This window comes from Paralichthys olivaceus, chromosome 17 (assembly GCF_024713975.1).
Source record: "Paralichthys olivaceus isolate ysfri-2021 chromosome 17, ASM2471397v2, whole genome shotgun sequence".
Lineage (NCBI taxonomy): Eukaryota > Metazoa > Chordata > Actinopteri > Pleuronectiformes > Paralichthyidae > Paralichthys > Paralichthys olivaceus.
The window spans coordinates 10541349-10564678 of record NC_091109.1 but is presented as its reverse complement, the minus strand read 5'-3'; the positions used below and the strand labels follow the sequence as shown (position 1 = coordinate 10564678).

Here is a 23330-nt window from a genome sequence, read left to right as displayed (position 1 = left end):
TTGTGTCATCTTGCTTACAAATGAACATAAACAATGAACATAATAAGCATGTAAAGGTAAAAATGCATCTGTACATCTTCAGATTTAGTTTATGAGAAAAAATGGAAAATATCTTCATTTTAATATTTCCCACTCTCCTGACGTCCAGGAGCTCAGGCTCTGGAAGAACTGAACACTTCCCCTTCTTCTTTTATTATCTTCACATATTCCTTTAATGTACAGCTTGAAGAAAAAACAGTAGATATGAGTTGATGATGGTGTCAAAGTGTAGAAGAAGATGATCTTATGTTCATAAATATGATGAATGAATAAAGATAAATAAATCCAGGGACACTTCTCAGCAGGTTACACTGTCTGGTTTTAATTTGTGGGAAACAATCGTCTCTGACACATCTAACTTGTCGGTGCAGTTTGACAGACAGCTACTCAGTACAGCAGTGCTGACAGTTAATATATTTACCCATGTTTACAAGCAAAATAACAATGTTAAAAAGATAAATATTAGTTTCTGTGTGAAGCAGACGCCTTTCTCTAGTCATGTAGCAGTAGTGTACTGCGCCAGTCTGACTGAATATTGCGTCACACTGGTTCTAGACACACACACACACACACACACACGCACACACACACGCACACTGGTTTTACAGCAGATACCGTGTCGTTTCTGTCCTCATGCGACTGGAGACAGGGAAAGTGCAATTTGCAAACAACGCTGACACTAAACATCCAGGGCAACAAGGACACACTAGTGCATGGCAGGACAAGGTCTGTGTACAGCGTGTCGGAGCGCTCACGAGTGTGTCTGTTATTAGAGGCGCTGCAGGGCCAACAGAGTAACACATGAGTTCTTCAAGACCAAATGGAGAGTGACACACACAGGGGAAATGACACAGACGGGAAGTGAACACGGTTGGTTGTTGTAACTGGAGCTCTTTTACAACACGCACACACACACACACACCCTCGCTCTTACACACAGACCACACTTTAAAGACCCTGGCCTCTCACATTGCTACTGAAGCGTCCGACTCTTTGGGCCGGTTGCGTACGACGTGCTCCAGCTGCCCGGAGTCCGAGACGTCGTAGCTCGTCTTGTACTTGGCCAAGATCTTCATGAGGGGACGCAGCTTCAGCCACCACTGCTCCTTAGGGATCCTGTGACTGTGGAAAAATAGGGTTATTGAATTTTTTTTTTTTTTTTTTTAACATTCTGAGTGTAACATTAACATCTGATGGTCACATGTGAAACAGATGTAATGTCTATTCTGACTGCTGGGGGGCAGTAAAGAGATCAGTTAATTTTTGGAAACCCGCAACCCCCCTGCACATTTTTATCTCATAAATCCTGATTCCCCAGAACTAGTTAGCATATGACCTGTAACCTGACCTCTCCCCTGTCATTAAACACACATGCTACATACACAGCCACCAACATCAAATGGTACCAGTGGGAACCCAGTGCAGGACTCTGGATCAGTTCCCACCTGGACCATGTGGACATGTAATATTAGACCAACTTAGTGTTTAAATATGCATTTACAATAACCAATAAATTAAGGCTCCAACAATGTTGTTCCATCATATAATCTGCTGTTTGTATTCTGAATAAATTCCAGTTAGAAAGCAAAATTATCAGTTGCCTGATAGACTAATCACTTAAGCTCAAACATAAATAAGAATCATTTGCATACTAATGTTCACACAATTGTCCTGGTTTTGGCTCCACAGTAAAGAAAACAATGGTAAAAAGCCAATGCTTCTACTTCATTACCATTTTATCACCTTGATAACTCACTGCCTGAAGTTTCTTTACTGTATCATGTGTATGCTGCAGTGTATTTAAAGATGGACGAAGCATCATGGCTTTCTCCCACTGTACAGAAATGAAGCCAATATAACACAGATCTGCATCGTAAACGCGTCTGACCAATTGTGAGTCTCAGCTGTCAATCATGACATTTCAGCTAGTAATACTAATAAATTAGTCATTAAAACTAAACTTAGAAATATGAAAACTTGAGCAATCATCAGTGACAGAAACCATCTTTGAGAAAAATTCAATTGAAATGTACTTGTACTGTGTCCAATTTACAAACATGGAGGAGGCAGGGTTTATGACCTATACTGAAGCCAGCCACTAGTTGGAGAAGCTTTGCGTCATGTCATTTATTTTTCTATACAGTTTATGGTTTAGACACAAAGCATGATAGTCTGTTAAATCTGTGAGCACTATTTAACACACAGTAAAATAAAATTCATAAATGTGAGTTTGACACTGGTTTGAGTTTCGCTGTTAACTTAAAGATTTATAGACACTGAAGAAACTCTAACATGTGCTCCACAGTGACTTTAAGTTCAGTGAGTGTGATACATACACAAAGTCAGTGTCATCCTTGAGTTGTACGACCGGCTGGAAGACCAGAGCCCTGCGACGCATCCCCAGCAGACAGCAGGAGTCCTCGGTGTTGGCGAACACTCGGCCTGCAGGGAGACACAGCAGCACTGAGTGTGGAGGAGGAACGTGTTTTGGATTCCCTCTTTTCCTCTTGCAAACATACAGGACGCAGACTTGACGTTTACTGTGTGTTGGGGGGGTTGTACAGCGTGACGATGACTCGTTCTTCTAGCTAGCGGCTACCATGAAGATTGTGAGAGATAACTGTTTTGTGTGGACCTACAAGGAGACTACAGGAAGAGCCACTGATGAAATGGAAAACATAGAGTAGAGAGGGTGATGATACCGGCCCTGTTCAGACATGGTATTAACATCCCTCCTGAGGGAGCTGATCTAAAGTGGAAAGCTCTAAGTTCATCTGTCCACACTTGGTAATAAAACACAAGAGCAGCAGAGTGAGGAGGGTTTGAATGAGTCCTGTGCAGCTGTGAGCAAGATTTTTACCAATTTAAGAAAAGTATCAATTATGTGGTGATCAGTGTTGATATTGTGGCCACAAATAAATCATATGAAAACATAAAACACACATCTGATTCATCATGAGACTGTCCTTTATATGTGGCACAAAAGAATGTGGCCACATGTGTCCCAGACCACCTCTGACTGTGGTTTGATCTCAGGATGCATTTGAGTGCGTTCAGATCCGATCGCTTCACGCAACAGAAAAGTATTTATTTAGTTTTTTTACTTCTCAGTTTTTCACATGCATTGATTTATTTGTAGCCACGGCCACAATATCAACACTGATCACATCATATAGCTTTTTTTTACGAGTTCAAATGATTAAAATCTAAACTGCAATTTAACTGCACGCAGCACATCGACACAATGATTCGTTCAGCTCCTCCTTGCCCTGATCTTTCTTTATTTGCATATAGAGCAGATAAGTGAGGTCTGATAACAAGTAAACACTGGAGCGGTTTTTTAATTCTAGTTGTGAACACACAAACTTAGAGCTGAACACTTGTTGGACCAGGTCTGAACAGGGCCACAAACTGTCACTACACATAAGCAACTAGAGCAACAAAAAGTGCCACAGAAACACAGAGAAATGTGGGGCAGAGCAGGAAAAAGATGAACAATTCTGCATCGTAGCTGCACCCCACATGTGCCGTGTGCTTCTTTAAAATGTGGCAGGGAGGTGGTGGAAATGACAGACGGGGACATGGAGCTAAATATATAAGATGCAGATGGTCATGGAGCCAACATGTAAACAAAAACAAAGATTTACCTTCATCTTATGTCATCCATGTGTTTGGGATATAGACATAAAAAACAAAGAGGAGTTTTGACTTTAATTGTCTTTATACATATACACTGTGTAACTGTTTATCAGATGTATGACATCATGTATCTGTTAGTGTGATTTCTCTTTAAACTGCTACAATAATGGTTATAAATGATCAATAATTAACCAAACATGATAACAGACAGTGACTCCATGACAGATCTGTGTCAGTTCTGCTTCACAATGGTCTCGTCTCTGTAGGGAGGAGGAGGGGGTCAGCTACCACCACTCATTTTACTCTAGAGGAGTGTTAACTCTACCTTGTCTGAACGTCTCCACCAGCTTCTTGGTGACCCACTGCATCGCCTTGGCAGAGATCTTAGTCCCAAAGTTACGGTCGAACGGAGACGGGGCTCCTCCCTTAGAAAAGAAATAAAGAGGTATCACTCGACCACAGAGTGAAACATGAAGACAACACTGAATATCTTGTGTTAGGTGAAGAGGTTGTTGGTCCTGCTGTGTTTGTTTTTGCTCCTAATATCCCCAAATCTACATCTATAAATCTTTGTTTGTTTTTTTCTGTATGCCATTAATTGTTGCAGACACAACCTATTTCCCCCAGGGGCAAAGTTTTGTTTGTTTCCAAAACCACAAAGCTGAAATAAAACAAAGCACGCAGAGCTTTGTTTGTATTTGGTCTTTTCGATTTTTTCTCACTCCTTAGATAAATGCTCCAACCACACCCCTTTTATATTCAGTTAAGTTTCCTTTGTCACATAATACAATGAACGTTTTCTTCTAATTTTACGTGGAGTATTAATGAGTCTATTCTAAGTCAAAGTGTGGCAGCATTAGCAAATCCAGTACAGTTTAACTCATGTGGGTGAATCAGAAAGTAACTCCAAAAAAGAAAATGCTCATAATAAAAACCAACCATAGTGTATTACACAACACTATGACTAACTGTAAGAATAGAATAATATCAGGGAGAGGTCACAAGTGAGAATCCCTCTAACAGGATGGAGAGAAGTACAAAAGATGTTGTGTGTAACAAGCACATCTATCAGTTGTGAAATGCTGCAGCATAATGTTCCACCACTGCCGTCAGTATTTTTCTGAATATTCCTTTAACATCAATGTAATGTTACATCTTAATGTAAGGTAGCCACACTTTCTGTGTGGTGTGTTCAGGTGTCTCCTCAGGTTTAAATTTTCTTCCCAGTGGATGTTTTAAGCTGCAGAGTTTCTCTCTTGACAAAACTACACATTCACCTTTTCTCTCAGCACATTTATTTTTGAAGTGGGTCCAAATGTCAACCCGTCATGTTCTTTTCCCTTCACTGTATGTTAGAACATTTCCTACAGCCGAAGAGTGGAAGCACATCGGCTGGAAGCAGTCTAGCAATGTTGTCAATGTGTTCATGTTGTGATGAAGTGCAGCATGATAAATGTGTTCTTTTAAAATATAAAATAATCCTAGTGATGTTTTCAATAGTGTGTTTCATCTAAATTTTACAAATTATTGTTTTCTTTGCCCTAAAATTGACCCTTTATATTTAAAAACTTTATATTTACATCAGGAGACCGCCATGTTTTTTTTTACAATAGTCCACACTGGACAAACTAAGCAGCTTTTGAGTTTTTATGACGACTGACTGGTACCACAGCTTCTCTATTATGTTTGGGAGAGGGTGAGGGGTATTCAGCTGCAACATGCAACCTCACCACTAGATGTCACTAAATCCTACACACTAAACCTTTACTGCTTTTCTAGATACAAATATGAGAAAGTCTTTATTGTGATCATTAGTCTGGAAGAAGTATTTGGTATACAGCATGGTCACTAGTACGTGGAGGCCTACCTGCTGCATGTGGCCCAGCACATTCTTCCTGCAGTCAAACACTCCCCTCCCTTCTTCAGAGTACAGCTGGTAGATAAAGTCTGTGGTGTAGTTCTCGTTACTGTTCTCATTCCTACAAACATAAAATTAAAATACCATTTGAGTCCACAGGCACCCATTCAATAGCATCCCTGAGGTTCTCTATGTACATAGCATTTATGTACTTTATTATATCATCATCTGTTTATCAGATTACATCAGTGTTGGATCTGTTCATTATTGAATACAAGCTGCTCTGAAAACTGAACATGTGAGCTGGAAATATAACTAATTCAAAGATCTGCAGCAGCTGTTTGTTCGGTACTGAAACAGTTCTCCATTTGAATTAATATTCTTCTCGCTTATTATTACAAATCACTTAGAGCTAAGGCTGTGAAATGTACAATGACTATCTGTTTATCTGTTGTCTATCAATTGGAGATTATTTATTTATATATTTCTAATATGATTTACCAAATTTATTTATCATGATATCATTTTCTTACCTGAGGACCAGTCCTCTTTGAATGCTCCCCTTCATTTTCTCTGTCAGATGCTCAACATTGGCCTGTGGGGAGAAAATAGTACACGTGTGCAATGCTGACCAGTGGATGACACTGCTTCAGAGTGAGAGCTCACGTGTGTGTGCTTCAGCAGAGTGTGACTCACCTGCAGGTCTCTGATGTCAAACGGCTCCTCATAGATGTATGCAGCGTCTGCTCCAGCAGCCAGGCCTCCGACACTGGCCAGGTAGCCACAGTAGCCTCCCATGGTCTCAATGATGAACACGCGTCTCTTGGTCCCACTGGCAGACTGCTTGATGCGGTCACAAGTCTGACGCGTGCAAACAAGCTCACGACGTTAGTATATGTTAAGTTATTACTACAAGCTAAACATTGTCAAGCTTTAGTGTAAATATCTAAGCTACCTCTGGTTAAATTACTGTCATTGTCTAAGATAAGGAAGTGTCAAGAAATTCATATCAAGCAGGCAAGACTGGCGGTCATCGTACAGTTAACGTAACACATTCCACATGGAAAAACAGCAAAACACTTGGTTCAATGCCGACATGCTTTTTCATCAATCAAAACAAGAGTCAAATGGCAACATTTCAACAATTCAGGCAGATTCAGGCTAAACAGTGCGTTCACCAGTTAGAGACTGGAGTCCTGCATATTGGATGAGAGAGCACATCAAATGGTAAACTGGAGATTTACAGGTAAAATGAGAAACTTAAAATCATATGTAAAGAATGAAACTATAATTTCTATTTAATCTGATGTTAAAACTTTATTTTGATCGTCCAGTGCTAATAATCAGGTTATCAGGTGTTTGTTTCGTCAGTAAAAAGTTTCACATGTTGCAGCAGAGTCAAAGGGGCACTCCAGCTACTTTGTAGAAATGAGAATATCCTGACTTTGAGTTTCCAAAAACACTGGATCCTGCATTTCTCAAAATGCAACTTGATGTTGAAAAGTCTTTCTGATTTTAGTGTCAAATCAATGGAGTGCCCCCTTTTAAAAAAAGTACAGATATTTAGTGGGTTATTCCTAAACTTGAGGGTAATGTTAGACGTGTGGTTAGGACTAGCTATGAATTGGGATAAAGTTAGATGAAGGTTGTGGTACACTTTACTGCACTTTTAAAACAGTCTGCTGATTGTAAGCACTGCACAGATACTTGACATCATGTGTCATTTTCATCCTCTTTGCATAAGCAATCATGAACAAAGCGCTCAGAAGCTGTGTGCTGGTGGCGTTTTGACTGCCTTACCTCCACGATGGCATTGAGGGCTGTGTCTGCCCCGATACTTAGATCTGTGCCGGGTACATTGTTACTTATGGTGGCAGGCAGCATACACATCGGGATGCATAACTCCTCATGGGTAGCGCGAGCCTCATACAGCTGCAGCAGACTTTCAAACGCCTGAAGCGGCAGTATATGAAAATGCATTAGAGCCACTACTGAGAGAGAGAGGTGGGGGTGAGCCTCTCTCAGTTTGCTAGAGCGTATCCTGCCATTCCAGCTCTTTCCGTGTGATAGCAGCTATGGCTTCCCTTTGGCAGAGAGGACAGGAAGACAGAAGTACGAGGAAAGAGATGAAAAGTGGGAAGAATAGAGAGAAGGAGCACAAGGACAGTGATGGAGATACAGTAGACCAGAGGGAAGACAGACAGCAAAAGATGGAGGAAGATGAGACAGAGGTTGTTTTTGAGCCTGGGGGGCTCGATGCAGTGACAATGAACAGGGCAACCATGTGACTTCAGCCATATCTGCTGTGACAGTGTGTGTGATATGCAGGCAGGCAGGACAAGCACTGAGGAAATCAAGAAGACTGTGATCGAGCCAAGATTCAGGCTCACGGATGATTTTCTGTTTATATTCACTCTGGTTTTATTGAGTTAATATTGGGTTAATTTGAATGATGCTTGAAACAAAACAGCAAGAACAAAGCTGTTTTATTTTCATCTATTACTGTCACAAATAAAGTCAAATCTATGTGATGTTAATGAATCATCAGTGTAGGAGCTTTAGTGTACATGCTAGTCCATATTAGCAGTACTACAGGCTGTTAGTTTGTACTATGTAGCTGTGTAGTATAAGTAAGATAACTAGACGACGTCACACCTACATGCTGTCCACCACTCATCTTGAGGTTAATGATGTGGCAGGACACGAACACAGTCAGGGAGAAGGGCAGGCAGAGCAAACATGGCGGCCACGACACATGTGCACCTCACAGCATGCCTCCATTTTGTCACTCGCTCACTTACCTGACTGGGAAGGGAGCGGCGGCTTTACCTCTACCAGCCAAGCCTCACAGGACAGACATGTCTTTCCATGCTGAATGTCTTGTGTTATTAGAGGAACTTTTTTTTATCAGATTCAGCCGACACATGCCATGTTCACAGGAATATCTTCCAAGTGATCCAGAGTGATTGGTAGAGCAGTTTCTCCCTTTTTGAGCAGTGGCTGGTTGGCTATGTGATAGTGTTGGTGGAAGTCAGGCTTTATCTGCTTATGTGCACGTGTGCTTGCTTTATATGTATCTGTGTGTTGCAGAGATCAACTATTCTTGTTGCCAGACCCCATCACTTACAGTAGTGATGGCGTTCAGAGCCGTGTCAGCGCCGATGCTGAGGTCTGAGCCCGGCACATTGTTGGAGACTGTGGCTGGGACCATGACCATGGGCACACAGAACTCGTCATATTTCCCGCGCGCCGTTAACAATTCCAGCAGTGACAGGAAGGCCTGCAGGGCAGAGCCAAGGGCTTTAGTGTGTGGGGGGGGTGGAACCTCAGCAGGTTGGGTTTGGTGTGAGAGGTGCTACTTGCAGGCACAAGGAAGGAAGGGGAGAGGCAAAAGTGGAGCGTGCCAAGGGGGGGAGCCAGGTCTATCACAACGGACAGCAGCGAAACAGACAGTTACAACTCCACCCACACACACACACACACTCGCAGAAACACCCACATACACACACACATCTGTACATACACATGAAAGTAATTTACTTGCATACATCACAGGAAAACTGAAGCTGGTGGGCGTCTAAATGGGAGAGCGTGAAATGACTGGAAAAAAGCAGGTGATCCGTTTCCAAATACAATTAAATGATAATAATATTATTATTTATAGTTCAATTACAATGCAGGGTGATTTTTTTATTCGAATAAGGCATATGCCTTAAGCCCAGGATCATATTTTCTCTCCGCACATTTATATTTAAAGCACTACAAATCAATACTGAGCCAACTTTATGATGCAGCGACTCTCATTAACTCTACTGAAGCATGGTTGTGCATATTGACTATGTATGGAGTCATATGGTGATGAGCTGACATTAAATGGGACAAGACTGATGGACAGGATCAACACTGTTAACAATAAAATACATATACATCAAAACAATAAATACACATTTAACTGTATACTGTTAGCAATGATTCTAAATTATAACATAGTTTATATTGTATTTGAACTCGTGACATTAATTAAAAACTCAGGAGCTTACAAGCTTATGGATAAAGAATTATGAGAATGTAACTTCATCAGTAAAATTAGAAACGTACCTCGAATCCACCAATAATGAGCAGAGCATTAATGTTGTTCTTTCTCATCTGCTCAGCAATTTTGTCAACATGCTTTGCAGGGAGAGTTCTGAAGACAGAAACAATAAAAGAAGCAACATGATTACTATCTATCACTAAATAATGTTCATTTTATGTTCAGATTGGATGTTGCTTTTTTATCATTGCACAGTACAGCATTATTATAATGTTTTAACAGTTGTTGTTCAACGAGAGACAACAGCTGAAAAAGTTACCTTTTGGTTCCCAGTAGAGATCCACCCTGTCCCGTCCATCCTCCAACATCAGCCCATTTAATCTCCTTGATCTGTGGGGAAGAAAACAGCAATGTGGAATCTTACATTATTACATTTTAAAACCTTCCTTAACTCCCACTATCCATGTCTGTCGTTCACTTTAACTTGAGGTTTCAGCAACACTCAATCTATAAGCATTAAAAGTCATGAATACTACTTGTTTCTATGTTGCTGTCCATTTCTCACAAACCTCTGGACACTAAAGGTTTTGTTCTGTATTTTCTAACATGGGGTCTGAGTGCAGAGATTGTTGGGATGTGAGTTAATTTTCTGGACACTCTCTCACATGTGAAACAGAGGAAGTGGAGCAGGGATATCACAGCGGTGTGCAGCAGTGAGCTCCAAAGCACTGGAGTATAGAAATTCATTACTTTCACTCATCTAATCTTCTAAGGGTTAGTTCAGCTCTGTCTGATTTCAGATGGCAGTGACACACACAGGGTGTTGAAATAACCAGTGATACAGGGAATATTTCAAAGAAGATAAATGGTCAGATTGCTTTATTAACTACTTCTCTTTGAATGACATTAAATGGGATGAGGGGATTAAGGATTTCTCACTGGAAGAGGGTCACAAAAGGATACAAGAGTGGAAAACCAGTTTTGCCAGACACAGAGCAGCAAAATAGTCTCAGATGACAGCCCACAATACAGTTCCCTTCACACACACACCTACTACTGTGTGTTTATACCCTTTTGTTTAAAACGAGACACTCCATACACCATACTTCAGGGTAGAAGAAAGAGGGGGGGAGGTTCCATCCCACTTAATCATTCCAAAAGTGTGTTTTTCATTGCACTCTGGTGCCCTCTGTCTACTCTCTGTAGTGCTGCATGCGCTTCGGCAGAGCAGGGACTCAATGTGGGAAATTGGTTTACATCAATCTGGGGAGATTATCCTCTGGGTTTTCCTCATTATTCTTCAGTCAGGGAGCTAACAGTGATTGTGTGATGCCCGCCTCTCATCAAGCTAAGCCAATTCTCGTATTATTCTCTATTGATTGAAGTGTGACATTAATACACATTATATTTAAGCTGTAATATTTAAGTTTTGATTAATACCATGAATGATGTGATGACTCCCCTGGAATGTTTAGTTCAATAGTAGAGTGTATGTGCCAGTGAATTAGTGCTGGAGTACCCACCTGTCCCTTAGAGAATCCCTCGAACCCATCGCTGACGGCGAACATCTTGTGCCCCTCAGAGATACCCACCCTGACAGCCGAACGCACCGCAGCATTCATGCCCGCTGCAGGGGCACCGACATTCAGCACTGCCACATTGAAGTTGCTCTGGAACATGTGAAATGTGATGTCGATAGTTTTATCTTTTGCAAGACATAGGGTATATTTCAGATGTTGTTGTTATTCACGCTCTGCAGAGTGAATCAATGAACGACTCCTGGTCTGCACTCGGCGTCATGCTGTGCCTACTGTGGTCATTATCGCAGATACAGCGGGAGCCAAACCCTGAGGCGAGCTCTGCAGCATGGAGTCTGCCATGCTGCCTCCACACCTCACTGATCCTCAGTGTGAGCTCCCTTCCTCTGGAGCTCCACAGGCTAGCTAAAGCGGCTCCTGACAGGGTTGAACAAGTCATCCCTCAGCGGGGGACTGGGGAGCAGGTGTCAACTGATATTACTGAGCAACCTGGGCCCCATATGAAGAGACCAGTGACTACAGTTATAGTCTTCACAGCAAACACACTGTGGATATCACCAGACTAATTACAGGTCACCTTATTTTTCTACTGAGGCAGGAAATAACTGACACTGTGTCTGATGGATGCTAGCATAACTAGCATGATGCAGTTCACCTCTTTACAGAAAAACACAGGAACACTTCACTCAGTTAGTCTTGTTCTGACAAAGAGATCTAAAAAAAGCAGCAGCGCAGAACATCACGGCTGAAGTAGTTGAATCATTATTTGTAGGCAGATACTGGGGACAGTGTGATTAAATATTTAATGTCTCAGGGAGGATAATTTGACTCTCTGAAAACAACATGCACAACAACCTGCACTCCAGGCACAGCGGAAGCTCCAAGTGTGTCTGGGACATTTGACAGAAACAGTAGTTTCACCTCAGTCAGCTCCTAGCACACAAATAAACACACCAAGTAAATGTCACTGTGTCATGAGGTTACTTACAACTGGCAGTTCGGATTCTGGTTTACGATGAGCCAGAAGTTTGTATGTCTTCAAGTTGTTTTCAAAACTCCTGCAATACAACACAGGACACTAGGTATGTTCACACAAATGCATGGTTTGTTTCCATTGTCAAGACTCATGATCGCAAACAAAATACAGTAAAAACAGAGCAATGCTTTTTGAATCGTCTGCATCCTTAATTATGAATTTTCTGCTGATTGTTGACTGTATCCAGAGTAAAAACAAGTCTGGTGGTGTTTCTAAAATAGCACCTGTCTGCAGCTTAATGTCTACAGGGGGCAAAATCAAACTGATGCCTTGATCTTGAGTGAAGTGATGGCTTTGGGATATCGGATTGGACGTCAGTCATACCTGCCCCGAAGCTTAACGGCCTCCTCAAACCGCTTCTCGTCCATGGCCTTCTGGACCTCCTGAGTCTGAGGAAAAACAGGGTTTTCAGTTTGAAATCAGTATTAAGTCATTCATATCCTGTTCTGCCCTGTTTTACTTAGAACTGTGAAAAAAGTGATCCTTACGTGTTTATTATAAGCAAAACAATTGGTGCATGTAGGAAAAAATGTCTTTGTAGTGTGCAAAGAATCTGTTATAGCTCAAATACAAACTAGTATGTCACCTTGTTTTGATCTGTTATAAAACAGTTTGCTATCTGCCCTTTAGAGCCAGATTAGACCTACACGTCACAATCAAGACATATGACTGATGAAATACACTGTGATTCACTTAAATACTAACAGGAAAGGAAAAATGCATTATGGGAAATATAGGTTGTTGGTTAAAGTAGTAAAGTAGTATTTTAACAATTGCTGACGATCTAAGTGAGGGATGTCATATTGAAGCAGATTACAGAAGAGTTTCAGATTCAGACCCAGACCATGTTCCTGCTGACCTGACATGTTCACAAAATGTAATGAAATTTCAATGATTTACAATGAAAGCCAGATGTTTAAGCTTCATTTGTCTCTATCTGCTTCACAGGCTGAAAAATAAAAACATTTGTAAACAAATTCTGTAAGCTGTACAGAAAATCATGAGGTTTTAGGTTGTTTTTAAACAACTCTTTGGTTGTAGATTTAGTTTTGAATCTGCGTTTCATGGGTTGAATCTATAACTAACAGAAAGTAGAGACAACACCTTCTTCCGTGTGCTGTCACAGTCCAATCAAGTCAAGCGAGTATAACAAGAGAGATCCTTTTGTGCGTTTCTGTGGTGATGGGCTCCTATTACATCATCACCATCATCATGCTGGCAGTCATTGGCAATCCTGTGGAATGCTTTGGGTAATCATTAACCAGACACATCAGCCTCTCCAGTCTCCAACAATGCAACTCTCTTGTGAACATTAGTGGCACTCCAGACCCAATGAGCTGTGCTGTCAGTAATCATTACTTAAGCTCCTCCAACCTCGTCCCCATTGACTCTGCCTCTCTATGAGTTGTTCCTGAGTGCTTGCGTTGATATTTAAATGTGTGTGCGTTTGTGTACCCGGTCTCCAGCCCAGTCCAGTACTTACCATCTGCACACACTCCATCAGAGGCAGACGCACCGATTGGTTCCCGCACAGAGACACCACACAGGCTGGTGTGTTGGCCGTGGTCTCTAGCAGGGCGAACACAGCCTCCACACCCATACGACTGGCCTGTGTGAGCAAACATACACACACATAAATAAAAATGCACCGTCCTCATTTTCTCCCTTATATGCAAACATGAGGGATGAGCTGCTCACTGTCTGTGATGAAGTGCTGCACATGCTGAGCCATAAATCTGTTAATGTACTTAACCTAAAACCTGGAGCCATTTCTCTTCAGACACACAGGATTAGGCAGGAAATGCTCTGGACAGCTGAACTTTTCCTAACAAACACCTCAAATGAAGAGCTCTCAGATAATGTTTGCATTAGCTTTAATGTAAAAATATAGAACTTCTACTATAAATACTACAGTGAGAACAAGATGAACATTGGGGGCAAAGTAAGCCGGATAAACCTGACCAGGCTGATGGTTCTAATATTGGTGTACAGCTAATTTGCTATCAGGGCTACAAACAACTATTACGTTTTATTTATTTGTGAAAAACCCAGATATTTCGTTTGGTATCATATGTGACAAAGTAAAGCAACAAATCCTGATCTCAGGGAAGCTGCAACCAGCATATCTGTGGTTATTTTTTTGTAAAATGACTTAAGTGATTCATCGATTATCAGAATAGTTTACCACTTGAGCTGAATAGGTGCACGTACCAGGATGCGGTCGAAAGCAGAAGGGGTCCCTCCTCTCTGCACGTGACCCAGAATTGTCACCCGCGTGTCGAAGCCCAAACATTTGACGACAAGCTGGGAGGATGAAACATACAGGTCTTAGCAGTGATCATGGAAAAACTGCTGTAAATGTAACTACCGGACCATAAATGTGAAATGATACGAATGCATCTCAAGCACATTTATCAAACAGCTCAAGGTAAAATAAATGTACATGCAAAACTCCATATGAACATGGACACACATCACACTCTGATACACTAACATCACAGAAAAGCTGAAGAGAAGGGGAAACGCCAAAGCACAGGCAAGCCATTTAAATTTTTCAGTCATGTTAATAGGGGGCTGTCAGCTTGTGCTGCATATACACAGGGTCCCAGGCAGGAAGTGCTCAATTAAAAATAAATACTCAGTAACTGAAAGAAGTAAATAAAATGCTTAATAAAAGGACAGTTAGTGGAAGGTAGTAAAATACTGTGAAAACCTCTATGAGCAAATTTACAGTAAATGTGTAAAAAAAAAAACTATGTGTGAGGCAGATATAAATACATGACATTTGAGTCTACAAATGTCTGGGGGTGAGTTTTAGTGAGGGTACCCACTCAGGGTCTGACAGCAGGAGCAGTAGTATGGTGAAAGCCGTCTTACCAAACTAGCGAGTGTGTCGGACAGAGCATTCCAGAAACAACAGCAACAGAGTCAAAGCCACACCAGGGCAGCAGTACAGTGGTAGAGTTCATACAGGAGGCAGTCTGAGCGCCAACTGGCCACACTCGCACACAGCGCTCCGTACTTACATCCTTAATATAGTCAGTGGTAATGGGCTTGTTTCTATGATCAATCGCCCCTTCGGCTACAATTATGATATTCAGCCTTTTCATCCCTGCTCGGTTCTATAAGGAGTTGGGGGAGGGGGGTTGGTGGAGAAACAACATGACAGAAAAATTGAGACTGTGGCTGTGATGTAGGCTTTCAGAAGCACAGGAGGGCCCTGACGATGCCGACAGCAAACAGATACCTCTCAGGAGAAGAGCTACGATGTCATCGTAGCTTGTCTTTGCACTTTGTAATCAGCAGTGTCCTGCAGGCCTTATTTCCTGTCATCACTGTGTTATCATAGGCCTGGCATATAGCATCTTAAGCTGAGTTCACACTCCACAACTTTCAAAGCCGTCGAATGGCTGTGCAGTTCACACTACACGACTGACTGGTGAAGGGAGTGACACTCACTATCTTTCCCCAGGAGAAAGCCCCGACTGGTCTCCAGACTACATTAAATCACGAAAAACATCAGGGAGGAGGTGTTGAAACACTTTGACATCACAGTTGTGAAGAATCCAAACCAGACCTGAGCTTGATGCAGTTAATATAAGCTGCACTGAGTTTGTCTCTCACACGCATTGTTATTGTTCAACTTCCCCAATTACAGACATTTGCAGTGTAAAAAATCAGGGAGCACCTCACCACGACATCAACCAGTATTGCTTCTCTGATTGGCTGGAGTTGTCGCCGACTAGATTTCTAGGAGGTTTGGAATCTGATGTGTCAGCGAGCTTCTCTAATCGCTTCTTTGAAGAGTTCACACATAGTGACTGCCTGTCAGGCGCCAATTTGCTGTTGTTGCCAAAATGTAAACACATCTTTAATTTGGGCTGAAAATCGTGAAGTGTGAACAAGGCTTTACCTGAGGGAAGATTTGTTTTTCCACTCATAACGACATCCTGTTAAAAATACAAATAAAGCTATTAAAGAATGTTTTGGGCTGTTTAGGATGAGCTGTTTTTCCATCAGTCGGGTCTCCATGCTTCTGGCTTCCCCTTTCTTTACATTCAGGTACTCACTTCCTTGACATAACTAGAGGTTATAGGCTTCCCGTGTCTGTCTAGGGCTCCCTCTGCAACTATGATTATGTTCAGCCTTGTGCCTCTGGAACGGGTCTGAATCGTAGATTGTATTTACAAACCAGAAAAAAAAACAACACAGTAAGACACCAGACAGCTGAGACAAAACACTTTCCTCCACATCAGTCTTCTCTGAAAAAAACGAAACAGGATTTACTCCTTGGAGAAAGACAGAACACCGGTAAGTTAAACTATTAACATCCAGATACAATACGGTTCATTGGGTTTACTGTGGGGAGATCAGTGAGATGGTGTTACCGCAGACAGTTTCTGACACATCTTGTCCTCCCAGCCGTCCTCTGGGGGCATCTCTGGGATCAACACCCAGTCTGCCCCGCAAGCGAGGGCGCTCACCAAGGCCAGGTAGCTAGAATAAAAAACAAACACAGACAGAACAGTGTGTGTGTATAAACAGAGGTTACAATAGACTCTGTTTCTGTGGAATTATAGTTTTCATATAAAGTTTAGCATGAAATGCACTCTTACCCACAGTGTCTGCCCATGACCTCCAACACAAATGTCCTCTGGTGACTGAAAGATAAGAGCAGAAAATATCACTGTTTTTGGTTACAGAGGAATGTAACTAAAGGACCTGTGTGCTCAGGAGCAGGCATTGATGACGGCAAATATTCCGCTGCAATACTCTTCATTACCATACATGTCCATCTATTTGTCTGAACTTAATGTATATGTTAAGACAAGAAAAAGTCAAATCATTTCTATTCCCAGACCCAGACATAGCTTCAGGGAAACATGCCTGACATTCCGACAGTGAAGAGAATGTTTTCTTTAGCTTCTTTATTTTCATCCAGATACAACATGGCCTTAAATCTGATTAAAGATGGTGAGCGGCTAAATATTTTGCTCAGATGTCCATGTTTATACTAAGATGTTCACTACAAGAGGCTCGGACACATTTATGGACTTTGCACTGTTGCTGATGGCCTCACCAAATTTAACAATACAGCTGCTCTGCCTCCACCACCTCACCTCTGTGCGGTTGTCATGATTGCGTCCACCACCTCTATGATTCTGTGCAAAGCCGAGTCTGTGCCGATTGTCATGTCAGTGCCGCAGAAGTCGTTATCGATGGAGCCGACCATCCCCACGATGTGGAGGGCAGAGTACTTCTGAACAGCTTCGGCCTCGATCAGACCTAAAAGGATCCGCAGGTTACACAGGCCTCTGTGTTGCCTTCTGTATTTTTACAGTCTTTCAGACAGGTTGCTCTCACAGCTTGTTGACATAACATAACATAACATAACATAAAGGATGAGCAGGAATGGAAACTGATGAGCTCAGGAAGAAACCTGCACATGTTGTTTTTTTGAAAGAAACATCATTGATATATCATAAACCCCTTTTTACTGTCAGGAATTTAAAGTGGTAAAACCTTGAAATTCTTTGGTCACTCTTATAAATATTCTAACTATGTCACATTCATAGAACCTTCTGTTTACTCAGGAGATATTTACCAACTCCACTATAACTTATATAGTCTATAGTGAATATATTTTAAGTTTCTGTCGACAGCCAGAATGAGAAAAGAGAACAAAAAAAGTGACAGAAAAGCTTATACCCAGCAAATATCTGACGGTTGTACTTATACCTCTGTATGTATTAAGTAAGTATTAATACTGTGAGGTAAGAAAGTAGCATCAGGGTTAAGCAAAGGAGGGACTTTCATCTTTTCTCTGTACCTTGGCCCACCAGCTCTGACAGCAGTCCACTCCATTCCTCCCTGAAGAGGTTGGCTCCGGTCAAACTGCCATCTCCACCGATCACACAGAGGTTGGTGATGCCGTACTGCACCAGGTTGTTAGCAGCCTTCAGGCGTCCCTCATGAGTGCGAAACTCTTTGCAGCGGGCGCTGCCAATAACTGTCCCACCCTTGGGGCGACAATTGTGAACAAGAGTAAGCAATGACCTTTCTACCCACAAAACCAGCCTCCGGTTTAAGGGACATGACCTGCATGTTCCTCTATAACTGTACAAATGACTGTTTTTTTATTTCTTATTGTTCAAATTTTAAAACAGAGATCCACAGATGACGTAGCAACTGTTTCCCCCGACAGTAACTGCAGTAGATGTGTGGAATGCTGCCCATGAAAGTTACTCACCACTTGTAGCATGCTAGAAACACTTTCCCATGTGGCTTCCTTTATGTTCTCCCCACCGTCCACCATACCCTGGTATCCCTGATTTAGGAAAAAAATGGAAAACAGGATAAGCTTCCTGGTGAATAAACAAATCAAACACTTGAGACGACCTTGAGGCAAACAGCTGGAGTCGTTCGAGTGTGCACTCTAAACTGCACCACAAGTATTTCACCTGCATGCAAGATCAAACAACAGTATACACAGTGTGGGTCGACTCAGTAAATACATATGGAAGACCAGAAGTTTGCCCATCCTCACACTATGTCCTGAAGCGTGCAGGAGAACACCCAGAGTACTGTGGTGCCCGAGTGGGAGGGGGAGTTCCACACAAGGCCTCATGTCATGTTATGTAACAACACAGAGAGCGAGCAGGACCACCGCATACAGAGATGTGCTGGGATCACAGGATGAGCAAGCACCAAAGCTCCTCTAACATCTGCTACATCCCTGTATATACATATCATGCATATAGACTGAGATACTGCTGTTTCTAATGTGCAACAAAAGGGACAGATGTCCTGTCATGAAATGTAGTCATTTAAAATACATGTCATTACTTTCATCTTCAACTGTGCTCATTTTTTCCCACCTCTGGCCAGTCTCTACATTAATAAATCAAAATGTATTTTACTTTATTTAAACTTTACCTTTCATACATGTTAGTACTTCACGATTGAGTGATGAGTTAAAATGCTGACAAACAGAAGTGCAAGAAATGGAAGCAATAGAAGTCAATGGAGTGGGAAACAAACTCATGTAATAATACTAATAATATTAATGGAGGAAAAAAAAACATTTAGATACAATAAATCTACTTAATCAAAAGCCAGGTTAAGGAGATATGTTTTAAAATAGCGTTTCAAGAGCAGTTCAAGTGTTCCAGCGGCTTGGAGCATAAAAGTTCAAAGCTGCCTCACCTCAAAAGTTTTTGTCACTTTGGAACAGCTAAGTGATTTGTACCAGAGGACCTGATGAACCATAATGGCTCACACATGTAAAAGTATGAGACGTGTGCTGGTGAAAGACCATGAAGTGCTTTATCAACACGAAAAATAATCTTAAAATCAATATGGACACTGATAGGCAACCAATGTAAGGGCTTGTTTTTGAGTAGACAGTGGCATTAATAAGGATTATCTCAAAATATGGGCTCACCTCATGAATGAAATAAACTTTTGCACCCACGTACAGCCCCATTCGAACCACAGCACGAACAGCAGCATTCATTCCTGAAAGACAGAGAATTAAATCTTAACCATAAAACAAACAGTGAAACTGTGATGAGCGGGGTCTAGCTGAGCTGTGGGGAGAGAAACAACCACACGGCTTTCAGCTACAGCAAACACGATCCTGATTTACATGGCTGTTCCACTTTATTTTACCTCCGTCACAAAGTGTGTCACTGCAGCTGTAAAACTTTATCTCCCTCTCTTTAACTATTTAGGTGTCTTGAATGTGTGCTGGTGTGTGTAGAAGCAAAGGCTGCGTGTTTATTCTGTCAATCTGTGGCTGGGACCATTTTATATCCCACCCAGGAGCACACAGCCATTTTTGGTCAAAAGTATTTTCCTGCTGCTTTGGCCTCTTATTTACTCTGTGGTTAGTCCCAGTAAAACCCAGTGACCACTGAGACGCAGCTCTGTGACTTGAATGTCAATGGTAGGTTAGTTTAAACACTGACATAGGGAGAGAATAGTAGATAATGGTTTACCCACAACAGGGAGCCAGGATCTTAGCTGAGTGAAGGCGATATAAACAACAGAAGAAAGGACAGTTTCTTTTCTCTTCAGCTCGTATGGCAGCCAAGTATGGCTGTTACCAAGCAACGTGTAAGACCATCGAGGCAGTGGGAGTGACGTTATTAAAGAATCAGGCAGTGAAGCTCTTTAAAGTAGAGTATACAGGAAGGTTAAATAAACATGTGAAGTTACAGAACCAACCAAGAATCCACAACCACCAGGTATTCACCATACTGCCCAGCGCAACAGCCCGTGACCAACTGCCTTGTTACGTAACTGCATTCAACTGAACAGCACATTCAGCAAAGAGAGAGGAAACTGGATCTGAATGTGAGAAGAGAAACTGAAATTTAATCATTTGAGAGGTTGAAAGTACATATTGAAGCAGACAACCACACAATGTGTCTGTCTCATTCTGCATGACTTGCTCATTCTCCTGCCTGAGTGAGTGGAAGGACTGAAGCCAAGGCTACACAATACCCTGTGACACTGACATTCAGCTCCTGTCATGCAGGCCGCGACCTCATTGGTCTCCTGTGGAGCCAACTCTATGGGCATTTTTTTCTTCTTCTATGTGTGCATGCATTTGTAATGGAGGTTTTCTAGAAGCTGGCGAAAGGAGAAGTCAGGCAGCAGCTTGTAACTTATGCGGAAGAGTTTAATGTGAACTTGATGCATCAAGGAGACCAGAAGGTGAAACAATACACAAACGCTATCAGAGTAACATGAGCAACTGTCACCTCCCAAGTCTGACGATGTCTCCCACAGCATCCCAATATATCTCCTTCACCCTGAGTCACCCATTCCGACAGCACATCCATGAAAGGCTAATTGCTGTCACTCTCTATGGTACATGTAGGTGTTCACATCCTATTGGATAGTTAAGCCTTAAGCATGGATTCCAAAACCACATTGTGTCCTTTCGTCTTGAGTTTGGTGCCTCTCTTTGATCTGAATTAGATAAGAAAGTGCATGAGTGTAAACACTACAATGTACAGCTAGTTGGCCCTTTATCTATAACCTGACCTTGAGTACTGCTGGGTGAGAATGGAGTATATATGTGGAGTGAAGCAGACTCTATTCCCATAATGCTATTGTGCAGATATAATGTTTGAGGATGGTCAGGTGTGAACGTGAAAATGTGTGTCCAAATTGAACTGACTCATTGTAACACCGCCACGACTTCCATGGAAAGTGGAACAGATGATCCATTATTAATGTGATTAGTTATACTCGTGCTTTTCTGACATCTAGGCTGACTGGTTCTTTAAGCACACGCTCTCTACAACAGATTCTACATGTGAATATTTAGAATCTGTGGGTGAGGGACAGGATGTTGGGGCCAAAAGGCTTCTGTTCCATTTCTAGTTCGACCAATCACATTTGAGCTCTAACAGTCCATGTGAAGAGTGAAAGAGGCAGAGCACATTCACCAAAATGCATCAGCTATCAACTTTTTCATTATTCTGCATTGAAGTGCAGATTAACTGTTGATAAAGATAAACCAAAATAAAAGAGTCAGACTGTAAACAGTGTACAGCGCAGTAAAGACTGAGCCTGGATATCTGCTGTCGACACTGGAAGCCCCGAAACATTTGCTGTTGCCCCCAGGAGCTAATTCATTGTCAGGTTATGGTCAATGTTCTTTTAAGTACTTTATGCTGCAGTGTTACAGCAGCAGTAACAACACAGACAATAGTAATAACACAAAAACAATAAAACACGGCTACAACTTACTACTAGTATAAAAGTAGGAGGAAATAATGAAAATGACATAAAATACTAACTTATTGAGGGTCTGAATTGGTGTGGTGGTGTGTAATCAGGATAGAAACTTTAAACCAGAACCCTGACTTTATTACGCTAGGAGCTCATCTGTGCTTGAATGAACACATCTGGCATTTCCACTGAAAATCAACTTCTGTGATCACAATCAATAGCACAGCTCGAGTTTTACAGAGATGTATGCCTGTATAACTTTCTATGGAGAACACTGCTCTGTCTGCTGATCTGCTGATCAGGCCTCATCATGATTATAACGTGCTTCATACCGTGTTAGTAGCTCATTATTATGGTCAGAAGGCGTGTTGCTCGCACCACATGACCAGGGTTCCCTCCCCTGTCATGATGTATGCGGCTCATCACGTACACAGGATGCGGGCATCCCACCACCAGATACTGCTGCTGCAACCCCGACTTCAGGCCCCATCACCCCCCTGGATCCGCGCGTCCCTACCCCGCGATGCAACTTAATCGGACTGGGAGTTTATTAAAGGACAAAGTGAGGCTGTTCCACCGAGGTGCAGCGATAAATGCTGGCGTGTGACAGCTCGGCTCGGCTCGACCTTGGCAGCCCTCTGAGCGGCCGTCACGCTGCGCAGCGACAAAAAAAAGCCCCAAACTCAGTGAGAGATGCTGCCGGCTAGCTAGCATGCTAACCGGTGGGCTTCCTGGATGAATGGAGCCTGAAAACGTAACCGAGCTCCCCCTCTCTTCTCCGGGTGTTATGAGAGGACAGGCCCGGGAGCCGGCCGTGTGTGTCCGCGCTCACACCCCGCTCCTGTGGAAGTGTGTCCGGACACTTTTACCTTGAGCATCTCCTCCGCTCGTCAGCACCGCGATGGCTTTGCCCGCTCCCGACAGGTTCTCGAAGAAGATCTTCTTGGTGTCCGGCTGCGCCATGTTCACAGTAACTGTCCCACTTCCTCTTATTTGAAACGACACAACAGACCGACTACAGTAGAAACGTGTGCTTTAGTGATGAAGGGCACCGGTCGTCCGCCCCCTCTTCCTCTGGTAACCCGCTCTCTCTTCCTCTCTGTTCCGCATCTACTCGTCTATTTGCACGGAGAGACTGTGCAGAGCGTGACTGACGTGGCGACGGACCAATGGGAGCTCGGTTTAAGTGGCCCGGCTTTGATTTTCAACCAATGGGGTGATGAGAATAGGATTTGTGGGCAGGACGTCATCCCCAGTATCAGATGTGAAGTTGAAGGGTGTAAACAGGATCCGAGACAAAGTTGATCTGACCAGATCTCTGTGGAGAAAACAAGTTAAACAGCTACGCACAGAAACACTGTAACAGTGATACGACGATTGAGTGACAGTGTTGCAATGCAGCCATTATCAGCAAACACAGTCTATTAAAGCTGCAGGCGG

At 42.4% G+C, this 23330-nt stretch overlaps 1 protein-coding gene across 5 annotated transcripts; it reads right to left on the bottom strand.

Annotated features, from left to right (window-relative positions):
* Positions 1 to 340: 340 nt before the first annotated feature.
* pfkpa (phosphofructokinase, platelet a) lies at positions 341 to 23037 on the bottom strand. Of its 5 annotated transcripts, XM_069512056.1 has the most exons (23): positions 22760 to 23037; positions 19588 to 19661; positions 18394 to 18471; positions 17974 to 18163; positions 17264 to 17429; positions 16760 to 16804; positions 16532 to 16640; positions 15170 to 15265; positions 14355 to 14447; positions 13627 to 13752; positions 12468 to 12532; positions 12096 to 12165; positions 11093 to 11239; positions 9889 to 9959; positions 9635 to 9722; positions 8664 to 8816; positions 7337 to 7489; positions 6233 to 6397; positions 6070 to 6131; positions 5546 to 5657; positions 4004 to 4103; positions 2376 to 2481; positions 341 to 1161 (listed from the first exon to the last, which is right to left on the bottom strand). In XM_069512056.1, the coding sequence occupies exons 1-23, from the start codon at positions 22851 to 22853 to the stop codon at positions 1005 to 1007; spliced, it is 2520 nt and encodes an 839-aa protein (XP_069368157.1). In that variant the 5' UTR covers positions 22854 to 23037; the 3' UTR covers positions 341 to 1004. The 5 variants fall into 5 exon arrangements, with proteins under 5 accessions (XP_069368157.1, XP_019943210.1, XP_019943209.1 ...); XM_020087651.2 differs by lacking the exons at positions 7337 to 7489; positions 15170 to 15265 and adding an exon at positions 16214 to 16309; XM_020087650.2 differs by lacking the exons at positions 8664 to 8816; positions 15170 to 15265 and adding an exon at positions 16214 to 16309.
* Positions 23038 to 23330: the final 293 nt, after the last annotated feature.